The sequence below is a fragment of the Netta rufina genome, assembly GCF_964035555.1.
Source record: "Netta rufina genome assembly, chromosome: 1".
Taxonomy (NCBI): Eukaryota; Metazoa; Chordata; class Aves; order Anseriformes; family Anatidae; genus Netta; species Netta rufina.
In genome coordinates this window covers 196,635,208-196,657,074 of record NC_140123.1, presented here as the reverse complement: position 1 = coordinate 196,657,074, position 21,867 = coordinate 196,635,208, and the positions used below count along the sequence as shown (strand labels likewise).

General features: G+C 35.7%; 1 protein-coding gene across 1 annotated transcript in view; it reads left to right on the top strand.

Moving 5' to 3' along the window:
* The window catches only part of CACNA2D1 (calcium voltage-gated channel auxiliary subunit alpha2delta 1), a 408,933-nt gene that overhangs the window by 223,011 nt on the left and 164,055 nt on the right, over positions 1-21,867 (top strand). The window contains exon 6 of the mRNA XM_084305950.1: positions 17,815-17,944. Coding sequence (XP_084162076.1) covers positions 17,815-17,944 — 130 coding nt within the window. The remainder of the gene's footprint in view (positions 1-17,814; positions 17,945-21,867) is intronic.

The window sequence follows — 21,867 nt, the reverse complement described above, 5'->3', positions numbered from 1 at the left end:
AAACATCTTCTACAGAGAAAAATGCAAGTACATCGGAAGGCAGAAAAAAACTTTTAAAACTTAGTTTCACAGAAAGAGAGGATTATGCTCACAGGGATAAGTGATTGAACTTAAACCTTGATTTTAGTTTCGCTCCTGCGTTAGAGCTGACTTGGACCACTTTTTTATTTCTTTTTTTTTCTTTTTCGTGGAAACCTGTAGTGTCTCTTTTCACTTTTTTGGTCCTCATTCCTAAAGAGGAACTTGTCTTTAATGGGTGAAACACATTTACTCTGGTTTACTTTAATTGATTAATCTTACTACAGTAGGATTCTGTTGGATTTTGTATAATCCGATAGGTCTGGTTTCAAAGACATGTTACTTTCTTTCTGCATGATTTTTAAGGCTTTACATATATTTCCACACTATTTTTTGGTTAATAGCATTAACGACAATTTCTTATTTCGTATGCAACAAGATTTAATATCGGTGCACTTGCTATGTGCCTGCAGTCCCTTAAAAAAGTTCTCAGTTTTATTGATACATTTGCCATAGATTTTTCTGTGGACATTGGAGTTCTATTTCTAGTTTCTTCAGAATCCAGCAAGTTTTATTGAAAATTGGTGCCAATTCTTGTAAAACCCTTCCAGTCCCCCATATAAAAAAAGAGCTAGATCAACAGCTCTGAACATTCAGTTCCCTATCGTTCTGATGACAAGAAAATAAAATGTCCCACTAATATAGCTTAAAATGGATAGGCTGTTGGGCACTTGTGAGTAAGGAAGATATTCATAAAGACTGATTTCATCCTAGAAAACCAATCTCTTTAGGCTGTAGTCAACAGAACTGGTATACAGCACATAAAATGATGCCTTTGCTCTAGATTGCCCTTTAGAGTAGCCCACCTCCATCAGCCAAATAAAGAGAGGGGAGGGGAAGATTAGTCCTCCTGTAGCTAATGGTAAACCCACAGCAGGGTCTCTAACAGCTTCCATCTGGGCTAAACTGTCAACAGGATGATTAAGTAGCACTGTGTTGGAGCTCTGAGGGTACTAACAAGCCCTACTAGCCCTGAAAGTCTATACATATATTACCTTATGTATACTTTCTCTTAAATAGTACTAGATCTTTTATTAAGGAAACTTTTTAATGAATGTTTCTGAAATGGGTGAGGCAACGTAGGTGGCACGTTTTTTTAGAGACAGAGATTTTACTGGAGTCTCCTCTGAAATACTGGCTAGTAAAACCGCTGCTGCCATCCATTTTTTAGTATCTAATAAATTCATACTTTCTGTTCTTTTATGCTGTGAGCCTTTATTTAATCACAAGACATGATAGTATCTTTTTCTGTAAGGAAAAGTAGAAATAACTAGTAGCAACAATTTATTTGTTAGGATTATATATCTAAGCTTAAGCTAGTCACTGTGTTTACCTTTATTTGGTTTATTTTGAGTTAGGCGTCCACCACCTAAAGGTCAGCTGAATCGCTTCTAGACGTGTGTTTCTCTCTTTTGACCAGGTTACTGTAATAGAGCCTTTTAAATCTTAACTCTTTGATGCTGAAGAAATTCATCTTGCAGGTCGTGCCTTCTAGCCTTCATTTGTCTCCTTTAAAATCATAGCTTTACCAGAAGAACAATCCTCTAACTTGAATTGTTAACGTTCTTCAGTGCATTTTGCTTCCTTTCTTCTTGTTTATGAACCACGTTCAGAAGATCCTCTCTCTCATTTTTCACCTGAAGTTGAGACGAGCCTTTTTGAACCTAATGACTGCATTTGCTTGGACTTTAAAGAAAAATAAGCATGTGAAGACCAATCATTTTTGGCCTTTGGATTTCTCAGACTCTCAGATAAAACAATCAATTTGTAATCTCTTAGTACATCAATCAGTAATATACCTTTGTGCTCTTTATCATACAGCAGCAATTAGATTCTACTTGCTCATTTCCCCCACAGTGCTGTAATATGTGAGCACTTCATGATAATTAATGGGTTTTATCCTCACAACAAGGTAAGAGGTATTATATTCCCATTTTTCATATCACATTGGAAAATAAAGGCAAAAATTGTAATTTAATATAGGCCTCTCAGGTTTTCACTCACTGTCCTATTCCCCAGAACCCTTTCAGTTTGATATATTGCAGTCTGTGTCATGCACTTTAATTTGCAGGTGTCAACTACTTGTGTCATCCAACTCTGTACAAGTGATGCGGTGCATGTATTGGACAACTGAGTCCAATCCACATTAGGATGCTCTTCTCCGTAAATTTTAATATTGCTTTGCCTGTTCCTCCTATTTTCCCTTCTTGTCCTTTGTGCTCCGCCCTAGTTATATTTATCTTTACTTCACTGTCTACTCCTCTCCTCTTTTTCATACTGGTCACTATTTTATTATGAGTGATTTTGTATTTTCTTTGTAGAACCTATCTAAATCGAATTTGCCTGTTTTCATTTGTTCACCTAGCCACTATGCATTGAAATGCTCAGTTGCTTAATTTTCATCCTTCCTTGATGAAAGATCTCCTCTTTGCATCTTGTTCCTTTCCTACCTTGTTAGTGAATTTTCTTGTCATATTTTTATAAACGCCTTCCTGTACAAGAAAAAACAACCTAAGGAAAAGCAGATTTTTTTTTCTTTCTTCCTTCCTTCCTTCCTTCCCTCCCCCCCCGCCCACCCCTCCCCCAGTGATTTAACTGAAAGAACTAAGTATTACAAATATACAAACAAATGTTTCTTTAACATTAAAGCAGTCATGCCTCATTGGATGTTTACTGCACCTAGGTCTTACTCATTAGGCTTTCACTGAGAGCTGACAGATGTATCTCCTGGCAAGAGCTGTGTCCCTACTTAGCACCATTGATTTATTAGAGATTTCTTTAGTACAGTCCTATGTTAGATTGCAGTTATGATTAACAGCAGTATTCCTTGTGCATTGATCATGTATTAGTAAGCAGTAGCACTTTTTATTTTTATGTTATAGAATTAACACAAAAGCCCTGAAATTACAGTTCTCTTTGGAGCATAAGTATGTGCACAAAATGTGAATTAACTCTGTAATTAAGGCCAATGTGTGGGTTCTGGAGTAAACAGGAGCGTGTCTATGGCTGTTTTAAATATGAAAAACATTTTTTTTTGCTACTTTATGTAATGCAGGAAAAATCCTTTAAAAATGGTATGCTGACTTTGCCTTATGGTTTAGACAGCATTTGTACACTAGTGACACCTTATTTTTGAATAACGTTTGAAACATTAGCTCTCCTTGAGATTACAACTGCAGCATAAACACAGCTATCAAGTCCTTCCAAATAGTAATGATGGGGAAAAAAAAAAAAAAAAAAGATATATCCACATCAACTACTGTAAAACTAGGAAAGGATGATTATGTTTGAATGAATAATCTCCAAAAATTTCTGGTGCATTTCACATACCGCAGTTTTGGCCATACATGTATAAAGTGGAATGCATCACACCGAAAACATAGAAAGTGATTGCAATAATCTTTTTTCTTCTTCTTTCTAAGTATCTTTTTAGAAAACCCTAATCATTATTGGGAAATGCAGTTCAGCTGTAACTTGTTCTCCTTCCATCCAACAAATATCTACATTTTAAAATGGAGAGCTGAGACATGAAAACAAAAAGCTATCAGGATTCTTCACTCTACTAGCTCGAGAAAGTACACATCTTATAAGTCCCCAAGCATTTATTTATTTATTTATTTATTTATTTTATTTATTTATTTGCTTATTTTATTAAGTGTATTTATAATCAAAGACAATATTGGGCAGAAGTAAGCAGAAAATAGAATTGTTGTCTAGAGACACAATTTACCTTGATCTGCCTCTTCAGTGGAAGAGGCACTGGTCATTTAGAGGCATGTCAATGTTTTTGGAAATTTATTGACTCTTTCCTTATACCCTTGTACAAATATTTTTCTTTTCTTCTGATTTATGGCATCCAGTAATGCAAAATTAACTCTGATTTGCACTTATGATTAATTTATTAAAAAGGAATCAGATAGTGAGACTGCCAGGTTTACTTGAAACCAACTCTGAACCTATTCTGGATTCGATACCCGGTGATTTGTAGTTGTCTGGTATTAATGAGCAGGAGTAATTTTAAATTTGGACTGATTTAGATTAGATATGGTAAAGTGCAGCATGGTTGTTCACTACTCAGGTACCTGGTGTGGTGAGTTGACCCTGGTTAACAACCAAATGCCCACAGAGAACCCGTCTTTTGCTCACTTTTGCTATGGGTTGAGGAGGAAATGGAAGGTGAGAAGAGTCATGGATCATGATAATGACAATCTAATAGGGAAAGCAAAACTGATGACACAAGCAAAGGGAAAAAAAGGTAAAAGAAAAACAGGTAAAAGAACAAGGTAAAAGAAAAACAAACATTGACTACATCCCATGGGCATCTCCTAGAAAGCAGAGCCTCAGCACTATAAAGATTGCTGAGGAAGACACCATAGCCATGGAAATGCCATAACCATGAATGTTCCTCCTCCTTTCATGAGCTTTTGTTGTTGAGCACAGTGTCATGCAATATGGGATATCTCTTGGGTCAGTTTGGGTCAGCTCTCCCAGCTCTGTCCCCTCCCAGCCACCTGCCTGCCCCAGCCTACTCATTGGGGAGCATGAAGAAGAAAGAGAGAGAGCTTTGACCTTCTGCAAACACTGCTCAGTGAAAGTGAAAACTTTGGTGTGTTATCAGCAGTATTTTAGCAACAAATCCACTACACAGCACTATAGGGGCTGCTCTGAAGAAAATTACCTCCACCCCAGCCAGAAGCAATACACCTGGGATGTAGATAGTTCAAATGAGAATAGAGATTATTCAGTCTAAACTTTAACCATTTTATGTGTATTTTTTCAATTTTTTAATGAAAAATAGATAGCAAACAATGTCTTCTGAAAACCCTCTCAGCACATCAAGTTGAGTAGTTGCCTTACTCAAACATCCCCACACATTCATTCTTGCTGAGCTCAGACCAAAAAGGCCAGAATTTTTAGCTGCTACTAGCAGAACTCAGGAATTTGCTGGCATTTCTCCTTATAACATACACTGAAAAAAGGTGGAGTAATTTGATTTAATGAGCAAACAAGAACAGTATGTAACATATTTTTTAGTTGGGCAGCAGAAGAGAAGGAGCTCCTCTGTAAGCCAGCGTGCCAGGAGCTGCAGATTGGGCCAGACGGAGTCCTTGAGGCTCCTGAAGACACTCAATTGGCATAAAGGTCTAGAGCTGGAGCAGGGCAGATTGGGCAGTCCAGGGATCAAGTCTCAGAGGTAACAGCTATAAAGAAACTTTTATTGAGACTAGAAGAGTGGTGCTGGGTTTCTGCAAGTCTGACTGTCAGTTGCTGGGCTGAAAAGTGACACTGAATAGAAAAACCTACCCTGTGAATATAGAGGAGGATGCAGGAGGCATTGCTGTCCTCATTTACAAGATGTTATTCTTTTGTTATATTCTAGAAATTATAGATACCTAGTATATACTGGATATACTAGAGGGAATGACCTCAAGTTGCACCAGGGGAGGTTTAGGTTGGAAATTAGGAGGCATTTCTTCTCAGAAAGAGTGGTCAGGCATTGATATGGGTTGCCTGGGGAGGCGGTGGAGCCACCATCTCTGGGGGTGTTCAAGGAAAGGTTGAACATGGTGCTTAGGGACATGGTTTAGTGGGTGACTTTGGTGGTAGCGTGGTGGTTGAACGAGATGATCTTTGAGGTCTTTTCCAACATTAATTATTCTATGATTCTCTGATCATAGAATATACTTACTTTGATACAAAAGGTATAGAATTTCCATTGGAATTAATATATTTGGGAAAAAAAAGAACCAACTTAAACAGGTGGATTCATGTTTTATCTTTTTTATGCAACCAAATAATTGTGTTTTGGGTGTGCTGTGTCTCTCACACTGCAGTCTATAACAAAGATAATGTTTATGATTAAAATATACTCTTCTTGTTATAGTGAGTATGTGGCAAAATCTTATTATTATGTAGCGCTAAGCATCTTCCCTGTAGCTTATGGGGAGGAGGAGTAAGCAGGCAAACCATAGGTTGATGTTCTTCGGCCTTACATCTGCTGTTCTTCATGTTTATATAATAGTGCTTACTATTCCTATTTCTAGTAATTTTGTGGTAACTTGACTTCCAAGCCTTTTAGGAAAATGCATACACAAATGTTTTTGTTGCGTACTTTCTTCTTTCATATTTGGAATCTGGGACTACCTTTTCTAACGGTGTGATTTGAATGCCATACTTTGGAAAACGAGCATTTGAACTGACAGTGAGTGCCTGACTGATATTAGCTGCTTTAGTACCAAAAGGTTTTGGACTTTTCACTGAGGAATATGTGCCTTTCACCAAGTGTCATTGAAAGAGAGATGTTGGGTTGCTCCATTTCAAGGTATTACAGGAAAGCTTGAGTCCAGCCCACAGGGAGAGAAGGCATCCCTTTGAGCTTCCTATTGAAATTATAATGATCTGTTGCCACAGGGACCAAGAGTTTCCTTTCTTTCTTTCTTTCTTTCTGGTTAAAAAACTAGGTGTCAGGTTTATATTCCTTTATTCAAATTTGCACAAGTCTATCCTTCTCCCAGATGAGTACATTTTCAAGGCTGCACAGAAAAATACATGATAATGAAATATATGACTGCCCCAAAGCTACCTCCTACTTGTGAAACAGAGTTATGAAATAATAATGGCAAGAGTGATAACTGTAGTTGTCAATGTCCTAAAAAGATGAGGAAATTCTTAATGCAGAGAATCCTACCTTGAAGGCAGATTTGCACAAAAGAGCAGTGCTTGAAGTCTCCCCATGGAGGCTAAGTTTATGTCACATCACAGATCAAAATTCAGCCCTCAAGGCAGTGATTCATCAGTTTAACGGAAAATTGCTTCCTTGAGGATATTTCATACTAATATCAAATGCGTGACTGCTAACAATTACAGTGAATGCAGCGTAATTGTTTATTGGTAAATAACAGCAACTCACAAATCTGAATTTGTTATGGAGTGTTTATAGCATTGGAAGTAGCGATTTCTGTTGAGCTCTGTGTTGCCGAATTCTAGATAACAATGCTGTGAGAGCATTTTGACATGTCACCTTTAAATGTGCTGGTCACATTGATTTATTTATTTTTTTTAAGTGGTCCAAAACAAACAAAAAAGCCTTAATCTGATATTTTCATATGGGCGACTGAAGGCAAAAACAGAACTTGAAAGCTGCAAGTTGTATCAATAAACCTGTAATAGAGCACTTACAGTATTTTAGTAAGTATTAAGAATCAAGATAACTAAATCACAAAAGCTTTAAGTCATGTTTACAAATTTGAGAGGTGTAAAAAAAGGAAAAAATAAAATGCGCTGATAGCTGTGTCCCCTGTGGCTTCTGCTGGTCTACTGCTTACTTATAATGTCAAATGAAACAAATGGCTAAATTAGCTCTTCATCATTTGTATGTCTGAGACAAGGAGCTATTATTATTACAAAATTGTCTTTAATAATGAGTTTGTATATTGGAGAATGGAGACACACTAAATTCCCCATTCTGGAAATATACAGTTATTATTAATTGATCAGGAGATTAATATATAACCTTACTTTCCTCAGAAGTCCTGAAACGCTACATTACTTGGAGATATAACACCATATTGGCTTACTTGGAGGTACCTTCAGAGTAGTTTATCATCCTGAATATATCCACATACAGGAAATAATACATGCATTGCACTGTTGTGGGGTCTTCAGAGAGTTCCCTGTGGTTTGAGTTATCTGCAGTGCAGTTCTTCAGCTGTTTTGCCTTGCTCCTGACTCTGCAAAAGACAGTTCTTCTGAGGTAGTCAAAACCATCTGCAGAAGGCCAGATCACATTGCCTGGCATTTCCACACACAAAGATAATGTCCCCATTATCTTTAGAGAATGGATGAAAAAGTAGTAGATTGAAGAATGTAACTATAGCTAGTATAAAGCATTTCATTTTTAGATATGTATAAGATGATGATCATTCTATTCTATGAAGTGTAAGGTTTTCTTATTGTATCCAGTGTTAATCTGTTCTGCAGTTCTCTACATTAAACCCCTAGTTTCCTTTACTTGCCATAAATATGGCTAAGCAGCTACAGACAAGAGTTTGAAGCCTCTTGTTTTATGCAAGGTCATTTACACTGCAGTTCTGCACCTTTATCACGTCTTTCGAAACTTGGGCTGAATAGGAAATAATCTGGGGTTTTGGTTCAGAAGCACTTCTTGCCCACCTGGCTGCAAAGAGTCACCTCTGCTTCTGCTTCTTCAGTTGCCTTCTGCCTTCTAGACTTTGAGTGTTGGTGTGTGAAGAGGTGAATTACAGCTAATCCTGCAGCTCTCCTTTTCAGTATGTATTGCTGGTAATGTTATTTTAATCCAGCAAGGAATCACATTTGTCCAGATATTAAAACATTTGAATTTGGCTTCAGCTGACCCTTTACAAAGGTATTTTCCTTTGCTGACAGTTTCTGTGAGTTCTTGCAATATCTGAAAGCTGACCTGTTTCTTCTTCCTTATTTTTTTTTTTCTTTTTCTCATTTCATCTTCTTTTTTTCTGATGTGCTTCTCTTCTTGGACAGAATGCCCTTCTAAAATTCCTCCCAGTCTCTATGAATGTCATTCTTATTTGTTGCATTTTTAAGTTTTCACCATACTAACATTTTTTAAATCCATCTATACTTGCAGATATAACTGCATTATGACTTTATTGAGTCTGCAGGGGAAGTCTGTGGTCCATACATGTATGTAACTCAGAGGTCAGTCTGTGGCTTTGTGTTACCTAACACTTTTTATCTACATAGATACAGCTGGCATTTAATTAGTGAAAAGCTGCATTATATTTATGTGGGCATGAATTAGTGAGTGATGTTTGTATAGCGTTTAGAGCCCCATTAGTCTTAACTCAGAGAATCAGAGAAAAAATTAGATTAGGAGGATTTCTGGAGGTCATGCAGTCCAACCTCCTTCTCAAAGAGGGCTTTACTTTTGTTAATGTTGTTATTGACACAGAAGACTGACAAATTAAGAAGAAGGAGCAACAACCAATTGATATGCTGTGAGATGTACAAAATCTGGACTCCAACCAGTATGATGAAGATAAGAATGTGCTGTGAAACCGGATCAGTCAATGGCTTAGCAAAGCATGGCAAAGACAACTGCATCGGATGAAAAAATCAGATTAATTAAATGTTCACAGTCAGTGGGTATTATGACTAATTCCTGATGAAGAATTAAGATGATTTAACAGTTCTTATTCTCGAGGGATATTACCTTTAATCAGATGTGGGGGTGCTGAAAGATAGTGCAATTTATTCCAATAAAAGTAGAATAGTGCCTAGTTTGGATGTTATATAAAAAATCTAAATTATTCAGAATGCATTATGGTCTTGGAACTGTAGATGATCAGGTATTTTGCAGGACTTTTGGCTACAATCAATATGCGTTGTTTATTTTCATTTATTATTTTTTCTGCTTTTATTACTGTTGGTACTCTAATGGGATGTGAGTACAATGATTTGAATGAGGCTATGAATTTTTTAAAAAAATCACTGTGTCTTTTCTGTACTGCTTGTAACATTTGAATCAGTTAAGATGTGCTTTTATATTAACATGACAATACATATATATTTATATTCCTCATACATATATAGTTATATTCCTCATGGTGTCTAATGACATCATCTTGTCCAGTCAAGCTGCAGCCAAGGTCAGACCAGTCTAGGGCTGAAGCAAATAGTTACACCCAATACACCATACCTTAATGATGGCAGGAAAATCACTCCTAGTGACCACGATGGTCCTAAATCCCTGAGTTTTCTTAGAGCATCACCCCATATAGAAGAGAACCAGGTGAATTTGAGAGTTTCAGATGGGTTTACACATAATGACCCCTGAACTCATGACCAGGATATGCTACCCAGGAGGGGTATGGAGGTGTTGCCTGAGCCTGCAGGGATAGAATTAGCAAGGTCAAAGTTCAGTTGGGATGATCCATGGGATCAGATGGGATTGATCCAAGGGTGCTGATGTCATTATGAGGCAGCTCTCCATCATCCTTGAAACACTGGCTGAGATTCCTCATGACTGGAGGAAAAATAAAAGAAAATAAAAAAGGTCACACATCTTTAGGAAGATAAACGTCTTATGTGCCTAAATGTTTAAAATATGTATTTAATTTTGCCTGCCCTTGTAGTTAAAGAGAATATTGGAGATGGGATAAATTAATTTTTACATATTGATGTTACAAGAGCTGTCTTTGAGGTGAAAATCAGCTGTAATCTGTAACAATGAGAAAATAACATAACTTTCAATTGCATTTTGATTATTAAATAAGAAATCAAGATTTCAACATAAAAAATTGTCAGTTTTAGGAAAGAAAAGCTGACTGCATAGGTCTCTTTAAAATAAATCCTGTTAATTGCTAATATACTTGGGTGACTTCAGATTTTCAGTCCCTCATCCTGCTGCCTGCTCTAGTCTCCCTAGCCTCAACTTGTTAGGGCACTTACAAAATAGAGTCTCTCTGCCTTTTTAAATCACAAGCACATGTACGGTGACATGCTTGGGATTATCATGTTGAAAACAGGCTGACTCTTTCATTTTCCTGCTTGCAAAATTTTAGAGAAGTTTTATTTAATGCTTTGTGCAAGAATAAGTCCTATGGATATGATTCTAAGTAAAATAGTGTATCAGTCCTTCAGTCCTTTTAAAGTTTATCTTGACAACAGGGGTGATAAAATGCAGGTATAACCATTAGAAATTGCTGTCATAATTTTCATTAACTGTTCATATCCTTTATAACTGTTTGTTGTTTTTTTTTTGTTTGTTTGTTTGTTTTTTCATTCTAGGATTTTTTTTTAGCTTATTGCCAAATGATTTCTTATGTCTTAAAAATACTACATGTAATCAGAAACGAAGAAAATAGTTTTATTATCGTTAAGAAACTAGAATTCCCTGAGTCACAGTTATTTAAGGCACACTCATACATGTAGATTGAATATTAGCTCTTTCAGGCAGTTGAATTTGAAAAACTTTGTTTTTAAACTCTCTCCAAATGAACAAATTAGAAAAAAAAAACAACAACCAATGATCATTTTCATCTGATCCTTTATAATGGGATTCACAGTTCTGCTACTGCAGGGCCAGAATTTCCCAGCCCTTATGAATTACATTAAATGAATTACATCAAGGATTCATTTATTCAAGAAACCATATATTTCATGATGCAATCAGTTTGGTGAGTAGGTTGAGATACAAAGAAAAGGGAAACACTACTATGATTAGTATATATAATATTTTTCTCACCAGGAACTGCAAACCATGAATGTCTGATAAGTAAATGCATAAAGCAGGTTTTTAACTGTCCATAAAAAAGAACAGTTTTTTTTTGTTCATTTTGTTTTTTAGAAGAAGAGTATACAGGGACAAGTCTGTGAGAAGATATATAGAAATGATTATCAACAAAGGATAATATGCATTCAGAGAAATAACTAAAGAGGCAAATAAATGTTTTTTAATTAGTTTGACTCTGAGTTTGGTACATGCTAAATTATTCAGGTGGCAGAATGCTGAAAATAAAATGACTGCTATAAAATAAATACATTTTTTTTAAAGAGGTAAGCACTCAGTCCAGAGTTCCATTCATTTTCTTACTTGTATCCAATAACCACATTTAAAGCACTCTGTACACTCTAAATAAATTATCCTTGATTATGACATACTAGCATTTCCAAACGAAAATATTTTTCTACATCTTATGTCACCCAGGCCCTGTATATTATGTTTAACACCTCTGTTGTCTAACAGAAAGAGTAAGAATCTTTAAGTTAAGAAGCCAAACGTTTTCTTTCTATAACTCTTGGTAGAGTTCTGTCATTAGGAGCCTGGAGTAGACAGAAGGATGACAGTTTATTTAAAATCTTAATGTAGCCGCGTAAAGACTGCAGTCACCCACTGACATACAAACAAAAATGAAGGAAACTGTTTGCAGTTATGTCACAACCACCTAAATTCCATTTGTCAATTTACCCACATCTGGAAAATCACATATATTGAAAGGAAATGGTTGAAAAAAACATTTTCAGAAAGCAATGCAGTTACTAAATTCCCTAAAATGCTATTGGGAATTTTGTAGCTGTTGGAAATGTATTCTACCTGCCTTTTCCAAATGAATTTCAGTGTCATATCCGTAGAAAAGCAGTTTCCATCCTTTCCTTTTTGTAGGCATATTGCTGGTGATTCAAGCAACTTCATATTTTACTCTCCACTTTACTCTCAGCATCAGCCCCAGCTGCAACTTTTTAATGGGCCTTTTTAAAGCAACATTACAGGGAGAGCATATATACTTGTGTTGGATTATGTTATTGGGGAAATGCAAAAACACTTTTAAGTGAGGGGAGCAATAGCTGAATGAAGAGACAATATGAGAGTATTTCTAAAGCATAGATCTATGATTGGACAAAAAGGACAGGCAGCAAGACTCTACTGTTTAAAATTTTGTGTAGAAATTTAAACAGATATTCAGAAATCAAGAAGGATCAAAATCCTAGAGATGAAGATAAAAACTTGGAAATCTATAAGGAAAGAGAAAAGGGAATGACAAAAGAAGAATTCTGTCTTCTCTGGACCCATAACAATTCTAATTCCATCTCTACATTCATTCTCTAAAATGTCATTGATATGTACAGACTGAGGTTTATGCAAAACACATTCCCTAGATGCTAGGTCAGTCCAAAATACTAGCAAAGAATTCCTTTCTATTTGACATAACAATGAAAAGCAGATGCCTTTGTTTCTTGCTGGATGTCTGTTCAGCAATTATCAAAAGGAAATCTACTTCCTGTTCTGTTGTTCTGCTGCTAAAACTGCTTTGATGCTTTCAGCAACTTGTACATTTCTGAAAACAGTCTGCCTTCAGAAAACAACTGAAGGTTTTATTTAGCTTTTTGTTTGTTTGTTTGTTTCACTGGTTGCATTAATGAATGAAAGCTATTTTCTGATCTTCAGTTTTAAGCAGCTAAAAGAAGCAGAAAAAAAAAGTGTTTTATATTTATAGAGAAAATAATTCTAATTTCTACAGTAAGACAGTGTTTTTCCACTAAATGAAAATGTACTAGTATAGATATGAATTCCACTTATTTTCATATAAGTATGATGGTATTGCTATGATGGTTGCATGGGTTCTGGAGCAATCTGGTCTGGTGGGAGGTGTTCCTGCCCATGGCAGGAGTGTTGGAACTGGATGGGTTTTAAGGTCCCTTCCAGCCCAAACCATTCTGTGATTCTATGATGATAAAAAAGTAACTGAATGCTGTGAAAAAGAGTTGGGATACATTTAGGTGCAGTGAAATGGGCAGCTAAGCTATGTCTAAATTCCTAGAACTGGTTTTGTTTCATTTTCATTTAATGCGACATCTTTCTGTGATACTTCTTGGCATAAAGCTTCCAGTTGCCATATGAACATAAAGTAGTTTATGTTCACAAAGCCCTTGAGAGAGCAGTTGCATTATTTCAAGTATGTATTTGGTTTATAAAATCACAGGTGGAATCACAGAATGGAAGATAACCTCCATTTTATGTTAGATCATGCCATAAGTGATTTAGCCAAGATCACAAGGAATGTCTCCAGAAAAATCCATTTCATGTGGGTCTTATCTGTAATGTCATTTTCCCTTTATTCTGAGAGAGATCTGCAGACACACAAGAAAAAGAGAAAAAAAGAAGAAAAAAAAAAAAAACTTGATTAAAAAAAAAAAATCAAGTATTTAAATTGCACAAATGTGACCTTAAAGGCTTTTAACTTCTTTACGAGGAACAGAGAAATGTTTCTGGAAATTCTTTTCAGAGAAATGAGTGAGCTATTTTGCTGACTGACAGTGGTAGGTAACAACGTAATTCAATCAGGGAAGACCAGGTTTGAACAGATAGAAAATTATTCTTCAGTCACCATTTCATGTGGGACTTTCCTGTGCCAATATTGATTGCATTTCAGTTTCTGACTTGAAAGAGAAGTTGTTTGGAGTTGGATTTTAATTGCGTTCACAAACCAGATTACTTTCCTCCAAAACAGGTGTTTTGCTACTTTCCTGAAAACAAAGTTTCAATGGTTATTAAAATTGTAATAACCAGTGCAGCAATCTAGTCAGACTTTTGATAGAAATACCAGATGTAAACAATTACTAACATTGGGGTTTTCCTTTTTCATCTCTTCTAATCCTTCTTTTTCTAATATAAAAGTAGCTTACTTATAACTCATATATTTGACAGCTGGAAACTAAATAGTTCTTACTTTATATAGAAGACTCCACTACAAATATTGAATATGTAATGCCTTGCACAGCATTAGTGTTGCTAGCCAAGAGGTGTTCACTGAGTGCAACTACCTTAATTGTTTCTGATACTTGCCTGTTGTCTGTAGGTCTTTTTCAGACACCTTTAGATTTAATAGCAAAATTAATGCCATGTGAAGGGAACTACAGAGCTTTTAGAGGATTTTTCTGGGTTTGGGGGGCAGACATATACATGAGTTCACAGTTGTACATCACAAACTACTTCCAGGAGGTCAACAACAAGGACCTAAAAGCTTCTGGGTTATTACAGGTAGTTTTGGTAGATTCCCTGTCCTGCACCACGGTCGCAGAGGTTGTTATAAAATGTAGTTCAGGTGGAGCAGGTGAATCACTTAAATCAAAACAATAATAATAATTGAAGAGGTTTTAGATGCATGTTCTTGTTTTGGTGTTGTGGAATATTGGTAGGAAGAATAGAATCTCAGTCTTTATACTGGGCATTGCTGTGGGGGCACTTGGTATGTATGCTGTTGTAAATATGGGAAATAGACTTTGTATTTGAAAATTCAAGGTGTTTGGGTGGAGTACTTAAGTTCTTTCAACTTCACCAAAGTTAATCAGACATTGGTAGTAGACTTGAAGCACATAAGTTACGGGAAAGACTGAATGCTAGTATCTGTTACTCAGAATGAAAGTCCAAGCACTGATGAAAGATTAATGTTCAGATGCTTCAGAAATTTCAATAAAAATGTAAATGTACTGGAGTATCAAAACCTCTGTCCAAGATGTTACATTATGGACCTTACAGTTTACCCCCTTTTTCTTTCCCTCCCTCTAAGCATTCATTGTGGAAAATCAGTTGGAAAAAAATCTTATGACACCAACTGATTATGGTATTTAATTGTAATAATATGGCTTGATGCCCCCCCCCCCCCTTTTTTTCCTTTTTCCTGAAGTGTTCCGTGAAAGTGACAGGAAATTGCAGTTGTTGGTACTAATTTCAAAAATAGTGTGTTAGGTTTTTTTAATCAATTGGTTTGCAGGCAGGAGAGAAATTTTCTTACACAAAGGATTGATTGTTGAGACTGCATTTGCAGAATTAGACAAACTCATTACCTGAGCCAAGAGATAACGTGTGAAAAGAACTCCCGAATTTGCTTAATGTTGCACAGCATTCCAGGTCTGGGAAATAAATCAATCAATAAATAGTGTCTAATATTTTAGGAATAATAATAATAAAGTAAAAATTGACCCAAATTACAATGCCTAAAGTCATCATAATGCTGTGTCACTTCAAATTATAGAAAACACCAACTATTACTGATCCTGTCTCCAGTTTACAAACTTCAAAGTTGTAATGGTGTCACCTTCTTGTAAAATTAAGCAAGTGGCATACTGGATCAAGACATTCCAGGTTGCATGGTCATGGTACAAACATTTCCTGTGTTTTTTTTTTTTTTTTTTTGTTTGTTTTGTTTTGTTTGTTTGTTTGTTTGTTTGTTTTCTCCACTTCCCAAAGGTAAAACACTACTTTATTAGAACCATCTACATACGGATGTGTTCTATTCAGACATCCTCTGGCAGCCTCCAAACCTCCAAACGCCAAGTAGATGTGTCTACTAGAATTATTAATGAAAATAGCCCGCAGGAAAGTAAACAGCATCATCTTGCCTTAGGTTTTCCAAGGAGAATAATGTTGTTAAGTAATTAGTGCATTGTATCAATTTAGATTATTAAATGTCATAATATACATGAATTAAAAAGATCATCCCGTACTTTATGTGTTTAGACTTGTGCCTTCCCTTCTGTCTCATCCATCAGAACTGGGTTAAGTGATAAGTAACAAGCTTAACTTCCTAGCATAAGATATGGTAGCTATGCTGCGTAAAGAAAAAAAGTAGTCAGAATTAGTGCCTGCTTTCTTTTCTTCTGGAAGTTTAATAGACTTGCATTGTGATATGTAGCTCACCTAATTCTAGACAGCTATGTTACAGGCACTTACGTCTAGGGTAATTGCCCTAGAGCTACCTTTATTGTTGATGGAAAGAAGGAGGCACTGCAAAGACACGAGTCATGTCATGGGAAAATAGGTATCTAATTAAGATGTGATGAATTGTACTCTAAAAGTGCCCATTTCTCTTCATTGACTACGAAGGCAGCCTGGGGTGATTAACTCACATGTAGACTGCTATGTTGTTGAAATCAGTGCATGTCACTGTTTGAATGAGTTCTTCCCTTAGTGTTTCCAAAGGAAACCACCTCTGAAACCCATCTAATACATCTGCTTACCTCAGGCAGCATTCGAACCTGTACTTACAATAACATTTTTCTATGGTCCTGTGATGAAGAAGATGAGGAAACTGAAGTTTAATTAAGATATTTTGTGGGTAAATTGAAACTCATCTGTCTATATTGATAGGGGATAATAGACACAGTGAAAGTACATAAAGAATAACCTCAGCCCATGTATGTGTGCCTGGCCCACCAGATAGATGTTTCTTTGTCAGCACTATTTTTCAAGTATATTAAATTTTAAAAAAATTATGACTTTGTAGTATTAAAAAGATCTGTATTACTGCCTGCAATTGCTGGCCTAAGTAATAATTTGGTATCATAGCTGACTCATTATTGATTTAAGTGGAAGTCTGCTCATGCCATGGAGACTCCTGTTCAAACTGCAGCTGAGGCAGGTAAAGATACTACCCTCTTCTCTTTGATTTTCACTATCTCGTTGGTTTCCATACTTCATACAAGGTCTGTAGCTGAGTTTAAAAAAATAAAAAGTTTGTTTCACAAAATTTCTAAAACCTAGTCCAAGTGACTGAGTGGATTGGAAGGAATCAAGAAGCAGTGGTGCAGACAGGTGAGGGAGGAAGGAAACCTGAGGCAGGCTGGTGGTGGTGAGCACCTGAGTGTTTGGGAGCCTTTCCACCCAGGCAGCTGTAGCCAGGATAGTACATGACATTTCCTCAGAACTTATTAATAACATAAACCAGTGAATAAAATGTGTGAAAATCGGAACTTATGAAAAGGCTTCATTTCCTGTCTCTCTCACGTGTGCCTCACTGTTTCTCAAAAATATATTTATGAAATGTATATTATTGGTATCATTTTAGATTTGTGATTTAACTATATAATCTAAAGAAATAAAAATGAGATATTCACTATTTAAGATTCAGTACAAATTATTACAAGTAATAAAGGATAATGTAGTTGCCTTTTGTTATGGGTGTAAAAATTCCATGAGCTTATGAAATTAGGTTTATAAGGTGTTAGGCTCTCATTTTCCTTTTGCAGATTTTCATTTCACCGAGTTCCATTGGATGACTTGTAATTCATAATGAATTATACACAAGCATTTCTGGACCTGAAGCAAATAAATATGTTTATACAGAAATGCAAAATTTTAGCTATAAGAGAAAGTCTATGAGTCTGTCGTGTAAAAAGAGGAATTGTTTTTAGCATACATTGTAATACTTTGTACTTCATATGTCTTTCTTTAAAAAGCCTGAAAAGAATGACACTGAATCTGGCAGCCAGAGAATCAGACCAGTATTTGAAGAAGATCCTGTTTTCCGAAGGCAAACGTCTTACCAACATGCAGCAGTCCACATACCAACAGATATTTATGAAGGCTGTAAGTAGCACATGAACAAAGTGATTTTACTATAATATTAAGCTTATTATTTGTGTCCCATTCTTCATAGAAAATAACTTCCACACCAATTTTTCATCTCTATTTTTAGTACAGATGTTGAGACTGTCTTTTTTCCTTCCTTTAATGATGCTTCAGATATGTGCTCTATTAGGCATATGATTCATCTTACGAGTTAGGTGGAGCCATAATTAAAGAGAACTATTAGAGAAGGATCTGAATTTCCAAAATTGAACTGGAGGTGAAAGAAAATTCTTGCATATTTTAATTTTCATATCCATTCTTTCTCTGTGCTGTGTTCTTACTTAACATAAATGATTCTTGACAGTTCTTTGCATGGCTTTGACCTCAGGCAGAGATGAGTACTGAAATCATTTTTAAGTGTCCCAAAAGCATATACAGTTCAAGCAAATAACATGCTGTGCAAGATGGTAGTACTTACACTGCACACAGTGCATTTCCAGAATTGTAGTAACAGTTTAGCATAAAATTTGAATAAACTCTTTCTAAATAGTGTTAAAATATATTTACACACATATATTGCGAAGGAGTCTGTAATTGTAACAGTATTTCATAATTTGGTATTCATGTTGTCTTTCAGGATGAAAGTAATTTCTTTTTTTTTCTGTGTTCATTGTGTAGAAAAAAATCTTTATCCATTAAGAAGACATTTCAGCATTCAAAATGGCTGCATAATTTTAAAAAGGGAGGAAAAATGGAATAGGATCCACATTTTTTTAAGTTCATTGTTTAGGGTGCTAATTTCAACTATGCAGCCTTCCTCCTCTTTCAAAATCTCATCAAGAAGAAAGAGACCCTGATGTGACCTGAGCTCTTTAAAATTCATGGCCACCGTTCCTTGTGGCTTACATAAATGACACGGGGATGAAAATGGAAATGTCAGTGTGATGGGGGAAAGAATCATAGTAGCTGGTATTCTTATATGGTGTGCTTGAATGACAGACCCAGAGGATTATTCTGGGATTCTGGCTTTAATAAATGGTAAGGTGCACCTTAATTGCAGGATTACAGGGAAGAGACAGGTCATTTCCTTTGCTTATTTATTTTTTTTTTTTTCAGAGTATTGATACTTTGCTGTTAAACAAAAACTTCTCTGTAATAAGGATTTTTTAACACCATGTGAACTTTAATATGATTGTCATCATAACACTATGTAAAATATGTTGTTCTGTCAAATTTAACACTGTAGGTAGTATTCCTAAGAACACTTATGTCCCCTAAAAGCAGTGCTAGGTAGTGTTACTATACGGACCCCTTAACCTAAAAATTAAGACAGACTATGGCTTCCACAGGAGAGGTGCAACATTAGTATCTAATGATAATAAAACATGGAAATGTGAATCTCTTAAGACAGGCATGTGCAATATACATGGATCACAAGAAATTCATGATTCTTTGGGTCTAGCTATCATGTTAACTACCATGTGGTAGTTAAATGACTAATACGCTAAATGACTAGGGAGTTTGATTCAAAGAATGGGAAGCCTAAGAAAGTATCATCAGTAATTCTGTGTCAGCAAAAGCCTCGGATACGGTAGTAACTGGCTAACTTCCTCTCACACAGCTACAGATGGTGTTTTCAGTAATAACAAATTGACAATGGATTTCATATCAATAAACCCAAAATTGTCACCAGGTTTATTTTATAGTGGCAAAGTTCATGTGTCATCTGAAACACAGGGAGCAATTGGAATGTAGTTATCCAACAATAGATTTCTAAAACTAGAGCTTAATTTTCTCAAGCAATATTAACTGCAATAAATGTTTGTGACCCTAAAAAGTGATAACCTGTCCTCAACACTTTTGTCATTTTCCTTCCTGTTCACATTAGGTAAACTGTGAGTTTTTGATAGAGATTTCAGTGACTACTACAGTAGTAACAGTTGTACATTTGGAAAATAGTTTGTAATTTCTCTTGTGAAATTCTGAATGTGTATCCATCCTCCGCTTTGCCCTTTAAAGCTGGGAAACTGTTTTAGCCAGTAATTCTCAAATGGTGTGCCACCTACTGAAACCTGACGAACTAATATGTGCTATAAAATAATGTTCTTTGGTTAGCTACATATACAGTGATTTGCTTATTTTGAAATACAGTGATGTCCCTTTTTATTTCACCATAGAAATATAAATCATAAAACTACATCCATTCACTACATCAATGTTATTACTTTGTCACTTATTTGACTGCAGAAAGAAATATCATGAAACCTAATTTTGTTTTTTCTTCTCTGCTTTTGGTGCCAAAGCCTCGGTGGAAAGAAGGAAAAGTCTAGGGAATTTGTTTATTTGCCTGTATTTGAGGATTATAGTCCCACTGCAAGAGAGGTCTACCCCGGTAAAATGGACCCAAATTGGGCTTTAAATTCAGTATTTTTCAAGAGTTTTATTTAGGTCTTGAAATAAAATCAATGTGCTACTGAAAACAGAACAGACCCTCAGGACAGCTTTCTACTACATGCACTGGGATTTAGTCATGCATCTCCTGTTAATAATAACAGAAGTTTCATTTGCAAATCCCCGGTGTAACTGTACCCCGCTTATCCCTAAGCAGAATGGGAACTGCAGGCCAGAGGAAATCCAAAACACAAGGCAAGTCAGGCTAGTCTGCCTGGTGGATACCACTGTATGTTATCCTCCTTGCCTGAGACGGATAATGTACAGATGCATAATGCTACAGTGGTTGCTCTAGATAGAGGTTAGTGCTTTTGTTACAGGTTTAGAAAGGGTGCTGGACAAAGCACAAGAACAAGGGCTGTTTTTTTTTTGTTGTGGTTACTCCTGCTTCATTTCCCCTAAATCAGAAATTTAAATGTTACTTCCACATGTCACTGTTTGATTATCACTGAAGAGTTTGATTAAAGTGTCAGATTGACAATGCTTATATGCGGAGAATAATATGTCTTGAACACAATGACTTCATTTTGAATATGTTTGGACAGCTACCAGCGTAAGAAAGACTTCCCCTGCTCAGAGTCTATTAGAACTGTCATAAACAGAGTTACAATTATAAGATGGATTCCATAGCTTAATGATCTTAAAATATAAATACTGTTTGTTCATATCATCCTTTTATTAAGATAGCAGTCAAAATTTTGTTGCTCCTTAAAATCTCCTAGTACATGTATTGTTTTTTAATAATGGGTTTGATAGTGCGTATCAGTTTTAAATTTGTAGTGGTACATCAAATTTGTGAATATTCAGTTGTAAAATGTTTTGACATAATAGTGTTTAGTGTGGGGAGGCAATCAAAACTTTTAGAAATAACTTAAATTTTCTGTTTTGATGACTGACTTTTATCATCATCTTTGACAGGAATTTTTATAGTTTTGAACAATTTCTGAAAATGTGGGGTATCTCAGGCCACAAGCTTGTAATGAACATAAGGGGATTACTGTTCATTCTATTTTATTTATTTACCATATTTTCAATCATTTTAATCAGTGAGATATTTGTGAAAAAATGCAGAGTGAAGTGGACCTTTAAATGAATTTTCAGTGTTAGCCTGTTTTAAATACCAAACACTATGGCTTGGGGTAAGTGTTAAGCAAATGTTAGTTACAACTAAATCCCTAAGTACTCCTAGACTGCCTGGCTGGTTGAATATTAAGTCTAGAAGGAAAATACTGATGCATAAGCCTAAACAAAGAGCTCTAGGGTCAGTATAGCTTTTTATGTTCTGACAATTACGATTTAAATTATTATTTTTATCCAAATAGCTTACCAAAGCTTCCTGAATGAAAATATTTTTACATAAGCAGCAAGAATTGGCTTTTTTAACTTAATGAAAATGCTTCCTTCTCTCAGAATTCAGAAGGTCAAACAACTTGAATGCTACTCTACCTCATGAGGCATTTTTGTACTTGGATTACATTATGTTATTGCAT